Source organism: Ascaphus truei, chromosome 4, assembly GCF_040206685.1.
Source record: "Ascaphus truei isolate aAscTru1 chromosome 4, aAscTru1.hap1, whole genome shotgun sequence".
NCBI classification, from domain to species: Eukaryota; Metazoa; Chordata; class Amphibia; order Anura; family Ascaphidae; genus Ascaphus; species Ascaphus truei.
Window position 1 is genome coordinate 99,491,307 of NC_134486.1, and position 22,824 is coordinate 99,514,130.

Sequence of the window (22,824 nt, forward strand, 5' to 3'; positions counted from 1 at the left end):
TCACATACCTGATGCATTTACTTGACCCCTCCCCAATATGTTCCCTACTGCACTTAATCCTATTGTATTCTATGTCTCCTATTATTCCATCTTAGTTTGTTTAACTTCATCTTTAGTGCACTTGTGTAACTTTGTGTAATTTTTCCTTGTACTGTCTGTACTACAATCCTGTAAAGCACGGCATACATTGGTGGCTCCATATAAATAAACATATGCGTATAAAATTCTTTAACAGACCCAGAAAAGCGAAAAAATACTAAAAAATAATAATCTGAGAAGCGGCTTAAAGAAGTGAAAAAAAAAGATGTTGAAAAGAACAGAGAAGGTGCCAAAAGAAGTTAAAGTGTTTGAAAAGACATGAAACAGCTTAAAAAATTGTGAATATATATTTTGAACCTATAAAGTAGACATGACGAATCATGCATAACTCATTTTTATTGAATGAGGGAAAAGTACTCCTGTATGCTAATCCTTCTAGTGACCCAAGCACTCATCTTTTATTAAGACCTTCCAATCATTACATTCCCCAAATTCTCTCACTACTGTTCTAATTTATGAGATCATTTTGCTTTATTTCTACTGCTAAGAATGTTTATTTTGATATTTTCCATGCTGCTGCTGCTAAATTGTCACTGTTCACTGTGATATGGATAATACACAACTCCTCTCTATTGATAAAACTCCTTAAACAAAAGATAACCAAAATGAAGCTACTTTAAAAGAAAATTTCTCATTTGCCTTGTGGGAGTTTAAAAATACTTGGTAAACTGCCTATGTTATTTAAGGAACAACAGGAAAAGCCTGTACATGTCAGACAGAAAAAAAAACCCAGATGTATGAACAATGCTGTCTAGAGAGATTGTGCTTGCCAAAACTACCTGCTAAACTGTGCAGAATAATGTAAATTCTAAATTAGTTTTTTTTTCTTCAGGATTCTATAGTATATTATACTAGCTGTGCCCAGAGTAACATACGCCAATCTAAGAGATCTGAAAGGTTATTTAACACTATTCTTTGTTTTAACCCCTCCCTGTAATGCCTTGCTGTCTCTTGTAACCTCTCCCCCACTTTAGGCTGTGTTTATAGTGTGTGCGACAGTGCAAACAAAATACAGTTCCTCTATCAGGCCGACAATAGTGCGCGAAACTGCGCGCGTGAGGAAGAGCGACTGCTCGGCAGAATTTTGAAGCTGCAAATTTTTGTGTTTTTTCGCACGACGGCTGCGTCACGCGAGTAGTTCAGCCCATGAGGGTGAACCAGCCTGGTGACGTCACAGCCACGCGTCCTCATCGCCTCCCCATCAAAGTTCACGAATCGCTCGGGTCCAGGATTAGGAGAAATATCCCCAGCAGCAAGGAGGAGGAGTAGAGAGAGAGAGAGAGGAGGTGAGAAGAGGAGTTGTGGGGCTGCTCTTTATTGAGTGGTGTAGACAGTGCCGGATTAAAGGGGTACTGAATAGACACATGCCCGGGGCGCCAACCGAGAAGGGGCACCATGCACTCTATCCCCAGCCCCATCTTTAAAATGTCAGAGTCCTATGCAGCCTCATCAATGTCATAGCACATTTAAAAGCACAGCCGGAGTGGCTGGTTCACGTGCGCATGGGACTCGGAGCAGCAGCAACACGGGACAATGACAGAGCGGCGGGCGGGACAGGGCACGGAGGACCTTTCCTGTGCCAACGCTCCATCAATGTTCCTTGCTGCTGCTGCCACCGCTCCGAATCAGCGCCTGCCGCTCTGATGTGCCATCTTTAAACGTCTCTCGATATCGACGAGGCTGCGCAGGACTCGACATTTAAAGATGGCGATGGGGTCGAACAATTGCACTTACCTTTTGCCTTCTCCTCTTCCAGCATCCCGAAGTCACATGGCAATGCGTTTATATAACAACGAAACATCATGTGGCGTCACGTTGTAATGGAAAAGCGTCGCCATGTGATGTTGCTGCGTCATTTTTTGCCGCAACTCTGCAGAAAGAGGGACAACCTGCCAGGGGCAGGCTACACCCTCGGACCGGCACTGGCTGTAGAAATTGTTGGGAAAGAGGTGTGTATATAGTGGTGCAGTGTCTGGACACAGGCATAGGTGAAGGGAATGAGAGATGGAGAAATGTGGATAGAAGGAGAGTGGGGATGCTGGAGAGAAGTTTACAATGGAGTGAGGAAACAGCAAACAAAAAAAGCAATAGGGAGGACATAATAAGATGCAGGGAGAGAAAGGTAGGAGGAGAGTTTCCAGATATTGGATGAGGAGTAGAAGGTGAAAGAGCAGGTGTATAAATCAGGCCTGGGAGGTCAGTTTACTCTTAAGGTTACACAGCAGCTTAGAAAGTTAGTCTTCAGAGCATTTAGAAAGCCAAGTTTTCATATTTGTAAGGGTCGATGATGAAGTGCAAAGTCCAGTTCTTGTATTCTTCACCTCCAATTTTAACTCCACAAACACTTCATATGTGACACTTATGTTACACAGCCAATGTGCAGTCTCATTACACAGGATGTGCAGTCTTATTGGCTGTCCCTGGGTGAGTGACAGGCCGATCACAGAGGGAGAGGGATGTGCAACCTCACTGCCTGTACCTGGGTGATACAGCTATAATAGGCTATTCACCCTATCGCAGATGGTTGTGCAGACATCCTTAGAGAAATATAGTTATATAGATGACATTAACACCTATGACTCAAGTCTAACACAGAGGGGGAGAGATGTGCAGTCTTATTGACGGTCTCTGTGTGAGTGACAGGCCGTTCAGCCTATGACATAGGGATATGCAGACATCCTTAGAGAAATATAGATGTGTTCTTTTTTTGTAACACAGTTGATGTAGTGCAAACTTCTAATACCCATATTGATTCTTGGGATGAAGGGTTCACTTTATAAAAGGAAATAAATGGTGAAAAAAGCAAGCGAGGTGATGCTATGTGGCAATATCCCCCATTTCCACACTCATGAGGGGATCCCACAAACAGGTTGCAACTTGCTTGCTTGTGTGCATGAGTCAGAACAAAGAGCATATTCCTATTATATCATGTGTGTTACTGCTGTAAAAAGCGCTATGTACATGGATGACGCTACAGTATATAAATAAAGATATACATACATATTGTACCAGTGCACGATAATGAATAATGTTATGTAATTTTGTTATGGTTTGTATACCCTTATAGTAATGTACAGTGGAATAAGTTGTCACATTCTAAATAAATACTATTAATAATGTGTAATGTTTTAAGTAAAAAAAAAAAAATTATATATATATATATATACAGTGGTTGACAAATCACCAAAAAATCTACTCGCCACACAAAAAAAATCTACTCGCCACCTAGTACCAAACGTGTGCTGCTTGGGCCAATATTTACTTGCCCGGGGGTTAAATCCACTCGCCCGGGGCGAGCAAATGTATAGGTTTGTCGAACACTGTATATATATTTTATTATTATTTTTATTTTTCCTGACTGCTAAATATGTTTTTACTCTGCTGGGCCTTTTTTGCTCATGTTTTGAAATATGGCATTTAAAAATTGTTTATGTAGAGTCCTTCATATTTATTGCTCCCGGTATCCAGTTGTCATTTGGGTGATGCACTAAACTACACATGATAAGTTTGCTTTTTGGTCCACCAGTTCAGAGTTTGCTCCACAATATCCCAAAGTAAAAACCATTTGGAAACCCTCTGCATGCAAACTGAATGCCAAGTCTGTTGTTGATTCAGGGGTGAGATATTCAAGCAAAGCCGAGAAAATCAATTGAAATTCCTGACCATCTCAAAGGTATGCTACAAACTAGCTGATAAGCAGAAAAGGACATTGTAAGGACACATCTGTTCATCCAGTTTTTTGCTGCTGTGACAGTGATAAGTATCTCTTCTCGTATAAAACCACCATCACGAGTTCCTATTAGGTATTCATTGCTATGCACAAAAACAACAAAAGGCCTGGATTCCCTAAGCTCGATTAGGCTAGTTAATGTAAGTTCGTGCCACATGAATAGTAACACTATATTCACTAAAGACAGTAACATAATGGTAAGACATGTTTTCTTCCATAAAGAGCCTAGCATTACCTACAGTATAACAGATGTGTGTGATAATGAGATGCAAATAATATGCATTCTACTAAACTCCTTTAATATTAACGTAGGGACTAAACATTGCATTATTAAAGTTGCTTTTACTTCCACCCAGGCCCTGAAATATGGCTTTTGCAGTGATTGGATAGGTGTACCGCCAGATATTGATGTGAGGGACCCTGCAGGGATGAAAATGGATTAGCTACATACTGTTGCTGTGTATTAACCCATGTCACATATACAAGTCATATGCTCACAGGTATGATGTTTGTGATACTATACTTGTAAAATAAAAGAGTGGGTGGGGGGGGGGGGGTGTCACTGTATAACAAGTGACACTCATTTTCTTCCATGTGATTCTACACCGGAATGTATGGTTAGAAAAGAACAAGGTATCAAATACAAAAGACAGAACTTGCACTGACCCTGTGTTAATAATTGTAACTGGTGCTAAGGTCCAGTACCTTCACCATCAGGTACAATATACATACATAGAAACATTTAGATCAGACCAACAGTCATAAAAATAAACCCCAAAGCAGCACTACTGTATCAGGGCTTCCCTTTTAGAACCCTGAGGAAAGGGCAAGGAATCCCTAATACACTAGTGTTGCTTTGGAGATCTGTGTGGTGACTGTACCTCTTATTTTTAAACTTCCTATTAAACTTTTGTGAAGTTATTTGCCTTGATTATATTGATTTTTGTAAATGGACTTTTCAAAATAAATTAATTTTCTCAACTTGTTAGGTAGCAAAAAGTGGGAAAAAATCCCTAGTGGTCCTTCAAGCTGCAGTTCAGTCTTTTTTTTTTTTTTACATTTATTTTTTTACTTCAATAGTTTTATGTGTGCAATCTCTAATTAGCTAAAGAACTGTATAGCTGCAGGTCAATTCGTTTTCCATGTATTGATAGGTCGAAATTTGGTGACATATTAAAAGCTGGGATTTGTTTATAATCTGCTTGACTGGCAGTGGAAGCTCATGAATATTCATGAGCATTCCTGCACTGACAAGTGCTAGAGGGAGGGCAGGGCTGACAAAGGGGTGTGCCAGAGCTTGTGACAGGACATGAAGGGGCAGTGCCTTAGCAAATGGCTGTTAAAATAGAATACAAGAAAATTGGTCTTTCAAAGTTGTTTTTTTAAAAACAGAAAATGCTAAAAGTATTTTTTCTTACTACAGAACTGATTTATTATAAAAAACACACATGCAGGATATTGACTGAACTGCAGCTTTCAAGTCAATGAGGAGAGAGAGGAGAGAGGAGAGAGGGAGAGAGGAGAGACCGAGCCTAGTGTAATATCGTTGATAAAAATGTAATGATCTTGAACATAAACAATTTAAAACTCACAAACACCCGAAGTTTAAGTGTATGTTATGAGAATATTCATGCCCCAACATGAACCAGGAAGCTGCTCCGCTTGTCGTCCTCTGCTCAAATGGTCACAAGTCACAGTCAAGCTGAATTCATCAGGGGTGGGGTCTGGTTGTGTGTACACATACTAAATAATCCCAGAAACCAATCGGGAGAGACTAATCAAATCTCCACTGAGTATATGTTGCTTTGTTTTTAGAATTAGCATACTAAATCTCACTAGATTACAGAGAATTTAAACAATAAATAAAAATATTTTAAATGAACACACTAATCATTCTTTGCATAATTATACACAATAAGTTCAATACAATACAAACATCATTTGATGCAAATGGAGGAAGAAAAAGCTCTATATTATTAGGCTTATATAGAGTCCAGCAGAGACCTATTATTTTCAGTTAATTTGATTTCATTTAACATTTAATAGCATAGAGGGGTTAGTGAAATATAGCTACCAATAAACCACATATAATATGTAAAAGAGTGGTGGTTAACACTTGAATAAAAAAACCTGTTCTAGGTACATAAAGGCCAGCAGAGATCTATTATTTTCAGTTAATTTGATTTGATTTAATTTGATTTAATACTTAATAGCATAGAGGGGTTAATGAAATGTAGCTACCCATAAACCACATATACTGTAGTATGTAAAAGAGTGGTGATTAACACTTGATTGAAAAACCCGTACCAAGGGAGTTAACCAGACTTTTATATTTATATATATAAATAAAGATCCCATGAGGGATCGCCAGGGGGCAAAATCCGGTCGCCCGGATTTGTCAAGCACTAATATATATATATCTCGACAGGGGGTGCCCAGTGCTACATCCATATTTTATTATTATTAGTATTAGCATTATTATTAGTACTGAAGCATTATTTCTTGCAATTATTACCATGTATGTTTTGTCATTTGGATGTAGCACTGGACACCCCCTGTCGTTTGCTATATTCATGTGCCACAGCCCTGTGGCACTCTATGTGGCATTACATATAGTCAAAATTAGGTGGGTGTGGGCGTTTGAGCTTGCTTGGTTTGTGTGATATATATATATATATATATATATACACGATACCGTGTTAATCCCACGAAATCAGGAGACAGCATTCAATCTTGAAGCAGGAAAAAGTGTATTGGTAACAGGGCACAAATCTCCAATGTTTTGGTCCCAAGAAACGGGACCTTCCTCAGGGTGAGAAAGACAATACATGTACTTAAATACCCCTAAAACCAAAGTGACAATCAACCAATAATTCAATCAATTCTGGTGAACAGGACCTCCTACAGTTCCAAGAGAACATGAATACGTTCCACACGACCATAAACCTGGAACTCACCCATTCCCCGGACGAAGTATATTTCCTAGACACCACCATTACTATAAAGAACAACCAACTACAGACTTCTGTATACCTCAAACCAGAGACCGAGCCAGCTATATGAGGGACAACAGCTTCCACCCGACACACACTAAGCATGCAACCATCTACAGTCAAGCCATACGATACAACCGGATATGCTCCTACACAGCAGACAGAGGCCAGCGGATTACAGCCTTGAGATCGGATTTCATAAACCGTGGCTATAACCACAGAATTGTAGACCAGCAAATCCACAAAGCCACCAGAATACCAAGAAGTGATCTCCTTGAATACAGACAGAAAGAGACAAGCGACAGGGTACCTTTGGTGGTCACATATAACCCACATCAGGAAGCCCTATGCAAGATCGCCAGGAAACTACAACCCATTACCCAGGAAGATACAAAACTGCAACAGGTCTTCCCTGAAACACCCTTATTATCATACAGACAACCTCAATCTTAAGAAAATTATGGCGAGGAGTAAAGTATTCAACAGTACAACTAAATGCGGGACAAGACCATGCCAGGATGCAAGATGCAAAACCTGTGCAATGCTCCACACAGCGGGCACAATATAAATACCAGACAGGAATCTGGAGTACAAAATCAGAGGAAGGTTCACATGTTCATCCAGCAATGTCATGTACCTCATCATGTGCATGAAATGCCCAGGGGGCTACTACTACATAGGTGAGACGGGTCAGGAGCTAAACAAGAGAATGGATCTGCATCGCCACAGCATCACACACGGAACAAGAGACAGTCCTGTCGGCGAACATTTCTCTGACGGAGGCCATATTCAAAGGTAATCTAAGAACACCGAAAGAGACTGAATGAATACAAATTTATGCAACTGTTCGGGACACTTAGTGGTGGCCTAAACCGAGACACAGTTTTATGAGTCACTACTGACACAAGAGAACTCTCTTCCCATGAGTGCTAAGGCCATGTCTATATTTTATGCGCTATATGATAGCTGTGTGTGCAGTCTCTTACACATACAAATACTCTATGTAATTCCATCCCTATATACCAATAGGGACCACATAGTATCTACACACACTTTTACTAATGCAACACCCCCTCACATTTCCACACCTACCCACACCTTTGGTATACACTCCCACTCCACACACACCTTTTGTAAAGCACCGTATACACTGTGGGCAGTTAATAAATTTACATACACACACACACACACACAATCTTACATCACTAACATTCAGGGACTATTTAACACCTCAAGTCATAAATCACATACAGCACAGGGGAGAGGGATAGAGAGAATGAGCACAGCAAAAAAGATGGAAGGCTGGAGACAGGTAAAAATAAAATTATTTAATAGGCATAAACGCCAAGCAAAAAACAAAACTAGGACCTAATTTTGTCTAGCGTTTATGCCTATTAAATACATTTTATTTTTTACCTGCCTCCAACACTTTTTTATTTTTTTGCTGTGCTCATTCTCTTTCCCACCACCACATTTTTGCATAGTTAGGTGGCAAGTTTTGATTTTTAATTTTATGAGTGCCGGTCTGGTGTAAATTTTTCTAGATCACAACAAGGAAGGACCCTGTATACTGAAAAGCTTTGTCTATTTCTTCTTCAGTCACTTGGCATCATATGATCTCAACCAGCTATGGGTATTATTTATAATGTCACCTGCTATACAATGACAAACAGGTATCAATACATTGTAACTAGTTAAATTCTCTGAACATGGTTTTTCTTCATGAGCTGAAAAATGTGCTTTGTTACAAACAAAAAACAGCTGTTTTTTTTATTATTATAAATTAAGGGGTAATAATATGGGTTTGCTAGTCATCTTTATTATAGAAGGGTCCATTTTACATCCACAAGGGTCCATATTACATGAAGGGTCCCCTACCACAGGGGTGAGCAAACTCCTGTTGCTGCATCCTCTGCCTCCACTCCCCCAGTGCTCGCGCCCCCCCCCCCCCCCCCCCCACACCTTCTTGTCGGCGCCAAATGACGCAGTGGGGTCATGTCAACGCGTCATCTGAAGCCTTCTGAACCTCGGTAAGTTCAGTTGCAGAGGCTTCACGCGATCCCCCAGCATTTAATTTAAATGCCTTGGGGGAAGAGTGTGGGGCTTCTGCAACCGCCTCGCCCCACCCCCCCACCCCAAAAAAATCTCGCACCCCAGTTTGAGCACCCCTGCCCTACCACATGCATCACTTATCATCTGAGTGAGACAAGAACACAGCAGCACGACGCAAAATAGTGAAGTATGAACAATTTAGGTTTATATTAAAACATTTAAGGTTCTGCGTACATCAATATGAAAAAAACAGGCAATCAATGAAGTAGGATGGGGTTACCGCACGCTGGAACTGGAAACCGCAGATAGCAGAAACACCAGTGTACCATGTACTATTGCCTCTTTTCACGTGGGTTCCTGTTTTAGCTGCGCACTGTCCATTTTTCCTTTACTTATCATCTGATATCTGACTCCAAAAGACTGTTCGTGGTTCCAAGGCTCAACAAACTATCCGGCCGCTCCTCCTCCGCTTACCGTGCACCCCATAACTGGAACAATCTACCGGAGACTCTCACAGCCACCACCGGTCTAAGTTCTTTCAAAACTAAAGCGGTCTCACATTTTAATCTGGTCTGTAACTGTTATATACTGTACGCCTATAATATATATTATCTCTAACTGTACATGTAATGTCTTGTATATAATGCATAACCCTGCTCACTTAATGTAACTATGTATTTGTCATCATAACTCTGTGCCCAGGACATATTTGAAAACGAGAGGTAACTCAATGTATTACATCCTGGTAAAACATTTTATAAATAAAAAAACATGTTGGAATTTCCATGATGCTTCCATGAAACTATTGTAACTTCTGTTTGCGAAGTTTCTGATAAAGACTTGACTAAGTTTCCCCTCCTGGAAAAAAAAAAAAAAAAGACACTGAATAATGAGTTTCCCCGCTTCTTTTAATTTCTGTTACAGATACATACAGTAGGAGAAAACTAGTATATTAGCAAGAATAAAAAAAAATATGTATCAATATTTAGCTTCAGTTTCCTACCAAAATGCCCAATTCTTTTTAAAGCTTGAATTATTTTGATAACAGTGTGCTTTTTTCCATGATGCAAAACAACCAAGATGTTGGATGACACAAATCATAATTATATAACTCTCTTGCATTAAAAAAATGTAGGTTAACTAAAGTCCATTCTTTTTAACGAAAAACCCCAAAGAACTTGCTTCCGACAGAGTTTACACCTAAGAATGTGTTGCTATTTTATAAACTGAAGAGACGGTGATTCCACATGAAGGATTTGTTTTCAAAAACCTTCAGGGAATCCAACTTCTAAATGAAATTCCTGTGCAGAAACAAAGGAGAAAACTTGAAACGATACTTTATTATATTTGCATTGTCTCCTCTAAACGCTGAATTCTGTTCCTCGTCACTGCCCAGTGAGATTGATAAAATGTGGTGGCTTTGCCAACTGCAAGAGCTGCCCCAAACTGTGCAAGACTTTAAATTAGCATCTACTAGCTGATATACCCGGCGTTGCCCGGGCGTGGAAGGGCAGGGGGCATGGAGTGGAAGGGGGGGGGGGCAAAGGGCAGGGAGGGGGGGAAAAAAGGCAGGGAGGGGGGGGGGCAAAGGGCAGGGAGGGGGGGGGGCAAAGGGCAGGGAGGGGGGGACTCAATCCCCCCCACACACTCACACTTCCCCCCCCCCCCCACACACACACTCAATCCCCCCCACCCCCCCCCCCCCCACACACACACTCAATCCCCCCCACCCCCCCCCCACACACACACTCAATCACTCCCCCCCCCACCACCACCAACACACACACACACACTTAATCAGTCCACAATTTCACCTGGGGGGGCGACATACTCCGATCCCCCAACCCCCCATGCTGCTGAAAACGGGAAGCAGACAGGAAGAGAAGGAGGGGCTTGTCTGTGTGCAGAGAGAAGCCCCGCCCCCTCTGCAAGACACAGACATAGAAGCAGCAGCACGGATCTTCTGGCCCCGCCCCCTCTGCAAGACACAGACATAGAAGCAGCAGCACGGATCTTCTGGCCCCGCCCCCTCTGCAAGACACAGACATAGAAGCAGCAGCACGGAGCTTCTGGCCCCGCCCCCTCTGCAAGACACAGACATAGAAGCAGCAGCACGGAGCGCCCCCAGGTTTCCCTGCAAGCTGCTCGCGCCCCCCCTACATAATCGGGCGCCCCCCCTACCGTGTGTGTGTGTGTGTTTGGCCCGTCACTCCGCCCAATGAGAGGTGTGCGGGGGCGGGCGGCCCAAGGGACCAATGAGATTTCCCCTAGGGACACCGGACATCCAGACAGGCATACAGTGCTTTCACTAATATAGTATAAGATAATTGAGTTCTTTGTTCTGCAATGTTTTCTCCCAGTCTGTGTGGTTCTAACCTGAGCTAAAGCCACTTCAAACAAAGCATTATAGAAAAAACAAAAAGCGATAAACACCTATTTGTATTGTATGTCTTTATTTATATAGCGCCAAAAGTGTACTCAGCGCTTCACAAATAATACAGTACAGGCAATTAGAAAGAAATTAGTTGACATACTTACAGGACATACTTGAAAACGAGAGGTAACTCTCAATGTATTTCTTCCTGGTAAAATATTTTATAAATAAATAATAAAATAAAATGATACAATAAGTGCAGCAAAATCAGACAATAGGAAAGGAAATTCCTGCCACGAAGAGCTTACAATCTAAGAGGTATGATGGGAGACTTACAGAGACAGGAGGTGAGGGAATAAGTGCTGTGTATGGCAGTGCTTGGCCACAATTGGTGGTAGGAGTGGCCGAGTGTGGGACAGTAACCATGAGTGCAGGCTGTTGGGATGCTTAACTATTTCAAGACAGACTATTAAGAGAAAGGACTCAGGGACTCAGATACATTTTTATTTTGGTGATATTACAATTCTCAACTTTTTACGTTGGCTACAGCTATTCTTGCCCTGCATTTTTAGTGCACAGCTTAAGAGCATGGCAGACACATCTACAGTACCATTACTTTGCTTTTCAGTGGTTTTTCATCCACAGCTTCAAGTTATTTCCCCACTTGTGAAAGACAGACAACTAGTACAGATTGTATATAGAATAACATTCCCACATTTGCTTTCCTAAACATGACACAGGTGTTCTGATGAATATCCCTGGAATGCTTAACTGAGGCCCTCAAGCTCCCACTTACAGTACAGGCAGAAAAAGTAAGTGGTGGTTGGGATGGTGTCATGCTAAAGCCAGTCAATTAGGTTTTGAATGGCAGATATCAACCTATCAGTCTATTTCCTAATGTTTCATCATGCAAATGTGGAAATTCATGCAAGATGCCAAATATACATGTTATGCCTGCACCACGCCCATGGTGTCTTCTGCATGATGTCTTCCAGAACAGTAGCATGTGCTGCTGTCTGTCTGTCTCTCTCTGCCTGCACAATGTAAAGTAGTCATCCCGCAGCAGACTTGACAGTTACAATTATAAGCTTGAAATGCAGGCCTTTAAAGGGCATTGAAAATGCAGACTCTGTTCAAAATGTAAATTGTGAAGTATTATTGCAGCTGTCCATAGAAAGTGCTTAATGTAAGCATATGTTACATACAATCTGGGGTCTTTACATGTACTGTACATTAGTGGCAAAGTAAGTTCCACTAATGTAAATTTGTATTTACAATGAAGCATCCGTTAAAAAAAAGGTACGCTCCCCTCCAAAATGGCCTAACCGTGAGATCAAGGTGAATCCCTTTAAATCCGTACCTGCTAAAGAGCTAGCAATAACGAAACCAAAGGATTTTTAGAACCTCTAGTAGTGAAAGGGTCAAATCGGGTTACTAATCCTATTATTTGCTGGCTGGGGGTTTCTAGATACTACCTGGGAAGGCCCGTAGGAAGCACATCGGGTGAAGTTGCAGCATCCTATTGGCACGCATAACATGGAAGATTTAAACGTCATTTTGTTTCCCCTGGAGGGGATACGACCGTCCCCGGAGCTGAAATGGAGACCCCCTGCTGCCTATCCATGTAAAACAAATAAATACAAGCAGGCAGAACTGCTAATTTAAATGAAACAGAAAGCCTCATCGGTACTGGATATTGGCTCTGCGCAAGGCCTCCGTAATATGCTTGAATGCGCTGCGTTTTTCTAAGGTGACTGGGGAAGTGTCTGGAAATATTTGCGGACTGGATCCCTCGTAGTTTAAGGTTAAGCCCAGCCATTGCCCCTACCCGTCTGATGAATTCACAGGATCACCCTGTAAATCCATCTGCCTGTGGCTCATGTAGTAAGAATTTTATGGGTTAACCCTAGCAATGTATAGTGAAACCTTTATAGGGTGTAGATTGTGTGTGATGTATTTAAATGTTAAATGCATTTCTTTGTTCCCTGAACATGCCCGGCCGGTAATTCACTTACCCAGCCTGCACACCTAGGAATCTGGGTCTGGCTGGTTTCACGATGGGGTTGAGAACAAAGGAGAATGGGTATGGGAAGTCCTCCTATCTGGGAGGCAATGGCCTGAAGAGCAGTGCCATTGTCTGCCCAGACAGAGATGCACCTATCTCATCAGGAGATAGCAAGCCAACAATGAGAACAAATTCCCCGCCATCCTTGCTTCGGCCTGCCCATCACACTCCCAGCCTGGAATGGCCAACCGAGGTGAGCCCTCGCGCTCTTATTGGCCCAACTCAAAGCACCCGCGCTGGGCTTGGTCGCTGCCCCATTCTCCATGATTTCCTATGGAGACCGGGAACCTAGAAAAGCAGCGGCTGATCTGAGTTCTAGAAATCTCTTCTGGGTTGGCATGCAGATTGCTTTGCTAGAGACACCCACAATCAAGGCTGCTTGCTATGCTGAGTGGAACACTTTAGGTTGCTCTGCTGCAACTTGCATCCAACGCGGTCTGGAGACCTACAGCAGGGGAAGTTGGACTAGGATTCCCCCAGTTTTGCTCTGAGGGTCTTGAGTATATGCTCTGTTGTGACTTTATGTTGCATCTGTTGGCTCTGGACGAAATAAACACATGTTTATTTGATCTCTGTCTGGTGCTTTATCCCAAGAAAGAGTCCGGGTGTCCCGTTACACAAGCTACTTAGGTATTCTTGAATGTCTGTTACCGATTCCAGTACATGACTGATTCTCATGTTGTTTCTCCTTGCCCTGTTATCTTGGTGTTCTTGTTTGTCATGTATTTCCCGGATCTGGGATTTCATCTCGTCTAGGTCCTTGGAGAGCATAGGCTGTCTTGAGATTTGTGTACAGATCATCGATGTCCTGCTTAGTGCTGTTTCTGAGACTAGGATTTTCCACCATTTCGGATTCTGTTGTAGCATGTGGAACACCTCCATTTAGATCATCCTGAGTGGGACTCTGGCGTCTCTTAAAAAACTCTCGTGAGAGTTCCTCTTGGTTAGACTCCTCTGAGGTTCCAATTCAATCTAAAATGCTTTTTGTAAAGAGAGGGAAACTTTTATGGATCTTTTACACAATGACAATGCCACCGCCAGGGGGGAGAGCCGGGACAAGTGGGCCTAGTGGCTACCGGGGGTCCGGCCGGGCGGCGCAGGAAGTTGAGCGGCTCAGAGGTCGGGCCCAAGTTCTGCGGCTGGCTTCCGGGCCTGTGGTTGCTGCTGGGCCTCCCTTACTCCCACGCCAGGCATCTCTCATATGCCCATGCGGGCCGAAAGCTGTGCCTAGTTTTCGGCCTGCACTGGCATGAGAGAGAGGCCCGGCATAGAAGAATGAGTAAGGGAGGCCCGCAACTTGGGAGAGCATGAGAGGAGGAGAGGGGGGAGCGTGAGAGGAGGAGGGGGGCGTGAGAGGAGGAGGGGGGCGTGAGAGGAGGAGGCATGAGAGGAGGAAGGGGGGCGTGAGAGGAGGAGGGGGGGCGTGAGAGGAGGAGGGGGGTGTGAGAGGAGGAAGGGGGGTGTGAGAGGAGATGGGGGGGCGTGAGAGGAGATGGGGGGGCGTGAGAGGAGGAGGGGGGGAGTGAGAGGAGGAGGGGGGGTGTGAGAGGAGGGGGGGCGTGAGAGGAGGAGGGGGGGCGTGTTGCAGGAGGGGGGGCGTGAGAGGAAATGGGGGGGCGTGAGAGGAAATGGGGGGGCATGAGAGGAGGGGGGCGTGAGAGGAGGGGGGCGTGAGAGGAGGAGGGGGGAGGGCGTGAGAGGAGGAGGGGGGCATGAGAGGAGATGGGGGGGCGTGAGAGGAGGAGGGGGGCGTGAGAGGAGATGGGGGGGGCGTGAGAGGAGGGTGGGGCGTGAGAGGAGGAGGGGGGGCGTGAGAGGAGGAGGGGGGGCGTGAGAGGAGGGGGGGCGTGAGAGGAGGAGGGGGCGTGAGTCACAGAAACCTTTGAATATCAGTATTGCTTGACCTGAGGAAGAGAGGCAAACTCTCGAAAGCTTGTCCTAATACATCAATTGTTAGTCCAAATAAAAAAGGTATCACCTAATACTGAAGAACTCATTTATTCTGCACTATCGCAACTGGACTAACACGGCTATTTCCGTTTTATATATACATATATATATTTTTAAAAAAAATCATTCATAAAGCTTCTAGGCAGAACTGCTCCTCATTCTGTAACTTCTGTATTGCTGTTTGTCTTCCAATATAGTCTTCTATAAATCAGTTTACCATCTTTTGTGAAAGCCTCTGTAAATCCAACTAGCTGTCAGTTTCTCTTGCTTTGCTTCACAGTTGGTCTCCTAGTTTCTCTGTGCTTGCCCTTCATTCCTTGAAGCGTCTACCACAAGGTTAAAACGTTTTGTTTTCGTTTTTCCTTAAAAAAAAAAAAAAAGAAGAAGCAATCCAATACATTCTTCTGGCTGAGAGCGCAACACAATTCACTCCTAGCCAGAAACCCGACTGCTTCTAGCAAATTCAGTGTCTTTATCTACAGTAGTGCTGCTCACCTGTTCATAAGACTCTACTCCAGTCACCTAGTGTCAATCTCATGCCTCTCTCGGCAATTCATGTCAACATGAATCGCATCCATAGAAATAAAAGGTATTTGAAGTACAGGGGACTATTCTAAATAATACTATTCCTACCATGCAAGACACATACGTTGTTGACTATGGACTATAATAGGCATTGCACTGAGGTTCTCATTCTAAACTGCATGAGGTAGGACTGTAGATTTGAAAGGTAAGCAAATAGTATTGTACAAATGTGTAGAGCCATGATAAATGTTGCAGTGTAATCAGGAAAAGAGAATGCAAGCTTTCCTCCCCCTTTGATTCTTATTACCCCTTTTGAAGTACTGTTTTTGGGTACACGGCCAATTAATGCCTTGCAAACCTCCCCAGGGATGAAAGGGTTAGAGAAGGATCAGAGCCGGGATGGGTTTGCTTGATGTACCAATTTCACTAGCAATTATTTATTTTATTTATAAAATATTTTACTAGAAAAAAAAGAAATACATTCAGAGTTTCCTCTCGTTTTGAAGTATGTCCTGGGTACAAAATTACACATTTAAAAGCTAAAGATTCAATTTATTTTGTGACTGCTGCTAAAAGCAAACTGCAAAATGAAATTCTTGCATGTAGTCTTTGGAAATGAATGACAAATTGATTTCTGATTTGACAATGAAATTGCAATGCTCAACTTGAACATTGAATATGGAAAGAACTATACCAGTGCAGCAATATATTCATACTTCCCAACCATGTGTATAATGGCAACTCAAAGGATTTTTTGTATTTGTTGAAAACTGTTTACGTTTTCTACTTTATCCTTATGAATACATTCCACAGAATGTGGAGGCTCCTTCATTTAACATGACAGTGACATGAGCACACAGGGCAATAGGAGATAAATACATTACAAACAGTGGGAATAGGTGCAACAGGTAAATGACAACGCAAGGCAAAGGGAGACCCTGCTCCAAAGAGCTTACAATCTAAGTATTAATACAGTGTATTTCATACTCTAGTCTCGCCATGTTCATTCTCCTTAAAGCACACCATTGTATTGATTAATGATGTCAAATGGTCAGTTTTTAGGGGCCACAAACATATTCAGCATCTATAACCATATCAGTGCCAGAGAAGCCAGCAACCCATTGCTCTGCCCTCCAGCGTTAAATGGGTTAAAATAACAAAAAATAAGGATTTCCAAGCTCTATTAAGCAATATACATATATATACTGTATAGGAGGACATACGGAGAACTTACCAGATTTGTCAGCCCAATGAGAGAAAGATGAGCCAAACAGCATGATGCAGCCCATAAGACACATCTGCCCCAGGAGAAGCTCCTTCCTTTTCCTGCGAGTCTTGCTCCTCCGCTGCGTCCCGGTCTCCAGCATCCCTCTCTGGGCAGAGAACAGGCGCTGCTTTCCCTGAGTCAGACCATGCATGTTCCCCTTCTTCATTGTAATATCCATATCCAACAGCACCCACTTAACCAAGCTCTGCTTTTACACGGAGGGTAAAAAAAAAAAAAAAACAACAACAGCAGCAGCTCTCTATCTACAGTATACTTGACAGAGAGTGCAGAAACTCAACACAACACAATCAATACCAAAATGAGAACACCGGCTTGCCACTTCTTCCCAAACTCCGGGTGCTGCGGCTGCTTCCTCAGCTGTTCTCTCTCGCTGGTCTAATCCATGTTAAATGTGGCTGAGAAGGACCCCGGGTAGAGTTTGGTGTTTTTTTTGACGCCGAGCAGCAGGATGTGCCATTGATGTAGGGGGAGAAAAGAAAAAAAAAAGGCTCGCAGCAGCCCTAGCAAGAGAGGCTTGTTGTGTGGTTGCTGATCATATAGAGCAGAGACTGAGCACTGGATTAATTCACAGTGCAGCTGTCTGATCAAAGATCCCCTGGGAGAGAAACTCAGGGAGAGCGAGTTAGATAGGCGCACACACGGAAAACACAAGGAGGCAGAGAAGGAGAGAGAGAGAGTGAGGTTACTGGTGAAACTTTAGTCAGCAGCGAATCGGCTCCTAATTCCTCAGACCTCTCTTTCTCTCTCCGCCCTGTTTCTCTTCCCCACCCCCTTCCCAGGTTCATTTCTTTCTCTTCTTTTTTTTTTGTGTGTGTGCAGATCTTATGAGGCACTGTTACCACAGGGACTGTGCAATCTGGATTAGATCTGTGTTACATATAACCCCAGCTAACTGGATGACTAACTGGCTCTTTGCCTTAACGAACTGGATCTTGCATTGTACATTGCAGTGTACATGAGAATTGTGCCAGGTAGTGTTAGGACCTGCAGATTGGGCATGCCGTGAAGTGGCTGCCAGCTTATAACCTTTTGGCCAAAGGGTTTAACTAAATGACCCTTTTACATGAGCAGATAAGCACTGAGGTATTTGCACAATATATGTTCTGTCATTTTGTATGATGCGTTGGCCTTTCTGTTTTTGTTTGCATTGTACTGTATTTCTCGTGTTCCACTTTGACAAGGTACAGCACAATAGATGGGAGGAAATATTGTGATTGAGTGTTTCAGGTGAGCAGTACTGTGGGTATTTAAAGGAACCTGTCTCAGAAGTAGGAATAGTTGCGGAAACTTTACAGTTACTGCAGCAAACCTAATATATATTTTTTCTCATGATATATTGCAGTATACTGTACTTGAAGCTTTTCAGCCTGCAGTGCTTACAATATAATTTTTAGTGCCTGAGACACACAGTGATAAAGTGATCTGGCCAAGGTCACAAGGTTTGCGACACTGGCATTCAGAATGGTTTCACCTACTTAAAAGGCAGTCAATTACTATTAGACCGAACTTTAGTTGTGGGTCCGCGATTCCTAGCAAGACTGATTCCTGCTATTGTATAAAGTCTGTAACCAGCAACTACATGTATATCCCCCCAAAACTCTCTTTGCCAGAGGTACCTGCAATGCAGAACAATATGTTTCAGGCCCCTCTGGCATCAAATAGTGGAAGGTGCAATCCCACATAAGACCAAATCGAACACCTGTCTAATAGGTTACAATTGATGCCCGTACGTACACCAAATTGCAACATATTCAGTCGCGGTAGGATTTAAGGGTGCTTCAGAATGACGAAAGCTGGTACTGCATATTTATTAAAGAAATAATGTTATAATTCATCCATATTGGCTTCACTATTGTGCATTTTTTTATTTCTTGCTTTATACATGCTTTCCACGTGAACATCTGCTCTCCCCTTTTTTCGGAAGAAATTTGAACTCCTGATTGCAAGGGATTTAAAAGGCAGTAAGCCGCTTGCCAGAACGGAGTCTTATCCCAACTTGCAATAACGGTATGATTCCCCAGGCTGGCAAGGACTGGCTGGGATGCACACCCAGCACTGAAAGCTCCAAGAAGCTGAACAAGCTTGCAAACACACAGGGAGTGTCTGTGGAGAACCTATGTCACAGGAGACCAGGTTATCAGAGCCACGCCGGGTAGAAAAACCGGGTCAGCTGGAAATTTGAAATAGCCAAGGGACATGCACAAGCCTGCCACATCTCCCCCAAGCTATCCCAATGCCACCCGCTGGGCAGGCGCCCACAGGTCTGGCAGAACAAGTGGCATCCCGGAGGACTGCCATTGATCTCCGGACCTAGTACTCCGCCTTTCCCTGCTACCCAAATGCCGTTCACACCTCTGGGCATCCTCCGGCTGCTTTGAACTCCGATGTTCAGCAGACATACCGGCGCCTATGGGTTTACACAGGCTGCCTGTTTTGACATGGGTTCTGAATGTCTAAACATATTAAAATACACTTTAATAAACTCTGAGTCTTGGGGAATCCCCTCAGCTATGTGGAACTTTAGGTGAGGATCTTGCAGTTGAAAACAAGGAGTCTGGAAGACACTGTGTGGCCCCAGTGTAACTCACCCTGGGTACCCAAAAATAGTGCAAGTAAGCCGGTGTTAGGATTGGGCTTAGGCCCCGCGATGCATCGCGCAACATCACGGATGGCGTGCATCAGCCGCAACCGGCACGCAGACGCCGCACCACCTGGAGGAGAGACGCACCAAGTCCGGATTCCAGGTCCCGCGCCGCCACAGTAAAACAACGGCTTACTCCATCAGCTGCTCCATACCTTTAGTGCATCCCTCTACAGCCTATCAAAGGACATCTTACATCTAACTACTGATTGCCCACACCCTCCTGCTGCTTCTCCATTGGCTGCTTGTGCTTTATATGCTCTGGCAAACTGGCTGAGCATAAATCCTGTTTACGTATTGTTTGCTTACCTCAAAGCTTCCTGCTGCTCTGCCTATTTTTGTTTTGCTTCCTATTTTTGACTAAAATTTGTACCTGGACCTCTACCTTCTCTGACTCCTTGACCACGGATACAGATAACGACGATTCTACTCTCTCTCCCCCTTGACCACGGCTCCGGATTACGACAACGCTACATGCTCCATACCTAGACCACGGCGAGTATTACTACCACCAAGACCTCTCCTACCCTGACCCGGCTACCCGACCAATACTCTGCACTCCGGACGCGGTCACGCGGTTATAGGTCGGTGACTACTACTGATGCAGCGGCCGTTATTCGAACAAATCACGGCGCCAATTTTGAGTTATCTGCTGTTCCCCACGCAGCATGAACGCGGCCAATCGCCCCAGGCACCTGCGCTTATCGCGGATGTTTTATTTGAATTTCATGGATTCTGTTTCTTTGTTTGCAATAAAATTGATGAATTGTAATGTGGCTACACTTATGGTTTACCCCCGCTGCAGCTTATGTGTAAAGTTTGGGAAATGGTGCTACAAGGGGCATATAACTTAGTACATGGTAGACAGACAGAACCCCTATAGAAAGCACTCTGATCCGAGTGCTTTCTATAGGGGTTCTGTCTGTCTACCATGTACTGAATTGTAATGTGTACAGTACTGTGCTACTGTGCTGCTGTGTCAATTTCATGTTTCATGTTTTTAAAAGCCAGAACACTAAAACGTTTTTCTGCACTCGCCACGCTCACATCTTAGTGCGGGAAGGCTGGAATTTATCCCGCAGTTTCAAATCGGGATTCCGATGTACATGACGCGTGAAGTGCTCGAATAACGGCCGCTGCATCAGTAACATCCCCACCTCAAACTCGCGGTCTCGTCCAGTTTGTGGTGAGCGCACGTTGCAGTATGCTCAGCCCTAAAAACATGGACCCCGCTGAGGTGGGTCGACTTTTGAACGACCATGCCAGCATGTTTAAGAAGCTGGAAAAATATTTGGCACAAAATGACCAACGTAGGGAACTACTCCAATGCTCGGTTCAAGCCATTACTGACCAGACCCAACCTGGCTCCTCTCACTCTGCATCCCCAGCGACTCCTGCCCCAACACCCATCCCTATGACCGCAGCTTCGAAAACACGACTACCTACTCCAAACCGCTATGGCGGCGACCATCTGGGCTGTCGCGTTTTTTTGAACCAATATTCTATTTACTTTGAGCTAATGCCCTCTCGATTTCTGTCTCAGCAGTCTACGTGGCGTACATTGTCTTTGCTAACGGATGACGCTTTGGCATGGGCTTCACCCATCCGGGAGCAGAGGCCGTATCTCAGCAGTGACATCACATGCTTCACAAAGAATTTCACAGGCTATTCGATACCCTTGGACGCAAGGTAACTGTTGCCTCTTCTCTTTTAAATATTTCTCAAGGCAACTACCCTGTGGCCCGGTACGCGGTCGAATTTCGGACCATAGCTGTCGAGGCCGGCTGGAATGATGAGGTCTTGACTGAAACATAATGCTTGTGGCATGGGAGGAGAAAGGAATCAGAGAAGCCATATGCTTGGGGGGCAAGAGGGAAAAAGGGATTAGAGAGGCCTCTTGTTTCTGGGAGTGAGTGGAGAAAGGGATCAAAGAAGTGTGATGCTTGAGTAGGTGGGGAAGAAGGGTCCAAAAAAGCCTAATGTTTGAGGAGCGGGCAGGGGGAGTAATGAATTGTAGAAGCCTGGTTGATTGGGGCTTGTAAGAGATGTGTGCAGAGGTATATTTATTGGAGACCGATTAGGGTGAAATTAAATCCCGGCTTTATTGCACCTGTTCCTTTAACAAGGCAAAACATTAAAAATAAACAAAATAAAGGCCTATCCCGCTTTGGAGAATATCTAAACCTTTACTCCAGCCCTCTCTAACTGGGTGGGTAGTTAAGATTGTACTTCTTTAGCAGTCTGCAGATTTTCTTCCTGCAGAGTTTGCTGCTTCTCCTCGGCATTCTGGAGGCGCGTACGCAGACCTTGCAGTTGATTCTGCAGTAGGTGCTCTGCTTGTGTGCCTTGCTCCAATGCTTTGACCTTTTCATCTTCCAATAGTCTATTCCTTTTTTCTAGCTCATGAAGCTTTCTATTCATTTCACTGACATGGTCAGTCAAATCAGAATGTACCTCTTTCAGCTTTGTATTTTCTCTTTTAACAGTCTCCGTAATATTTAGGGTCTCCTTGTAGCCCTTCTTCCGTTTATGCACATCTGAGTTGAGACTCCCGGTCTCCTGGCATGAGACTTCTATCTCTAGGTTGAGGATATGAAGCTCCTTTTGAGAGACTTTAAGATCCATAAAAGATTGTAGATGGCTTTTTGAGAGATCTCCAGCTCCTCAGCGAGACTGCAAAGTTCCTATTTAGAGACTTCCAGTTTTATGCGGCAACTGCTGATCTCTTGGTGTCAGGCAACCCGCTCTATGCGGAGAGTATAAACCTCGTTCTGTGATATGTCCACCTCTGTGTGGGTACTGTTGACCTCCTGGTGTGAGGCATTCAGTTCTATGCGGAGAGTATGAACCTCATTCTCAGAGACTTCCACCTCTCTGTGGCAATTCCGAACTTCTTTCCTTTTTTCTAGCTCATGAAGCTTTCTATTCATTTCACTGACATGGTCAGTCAAATCAGAATGTACCTCTTTCAGCTTTGTATTTTCTCTTGTAACAGACTCCGTAATATTTAGGGTCTCCTTGTAGCCCTTCTTCCGTTTATGCACATCTGAGTTGAGACTCCCGGTCTCCTGGCATGAGACTTCTATCTCTAGGTTGAGGATATGATG

The 22,824-nt window shown here is 43.8% G+C and overlaps 1 protein-coding gene across 1 annotated transcript in view; it reads right to left on the reverse strand.

Annotated features, from left to right (window-relative positions):
* Window positions 1–17,801, reverse strand: part of SLC24A3 (solute carrier family 24 member 3) — a 488,027-nt gene extending 470,226 nt beyond the window's left edge. Inside the window, exon 1 of the mRNA XM_075596259.1 lies at window positions 17,023–17,801. Coding sequence (XP_075452374.1) covers window positions 17,023–17,233 — 211 coding nt within the window. The 5' untranslated portion in view covers window positions 17,234–17,801. The remainder of the gene's footprint in view (window positions 1–17,022) is intronic.
* Window positions 17,802–22,824: the final 5,023 nt, after the last annotated feature.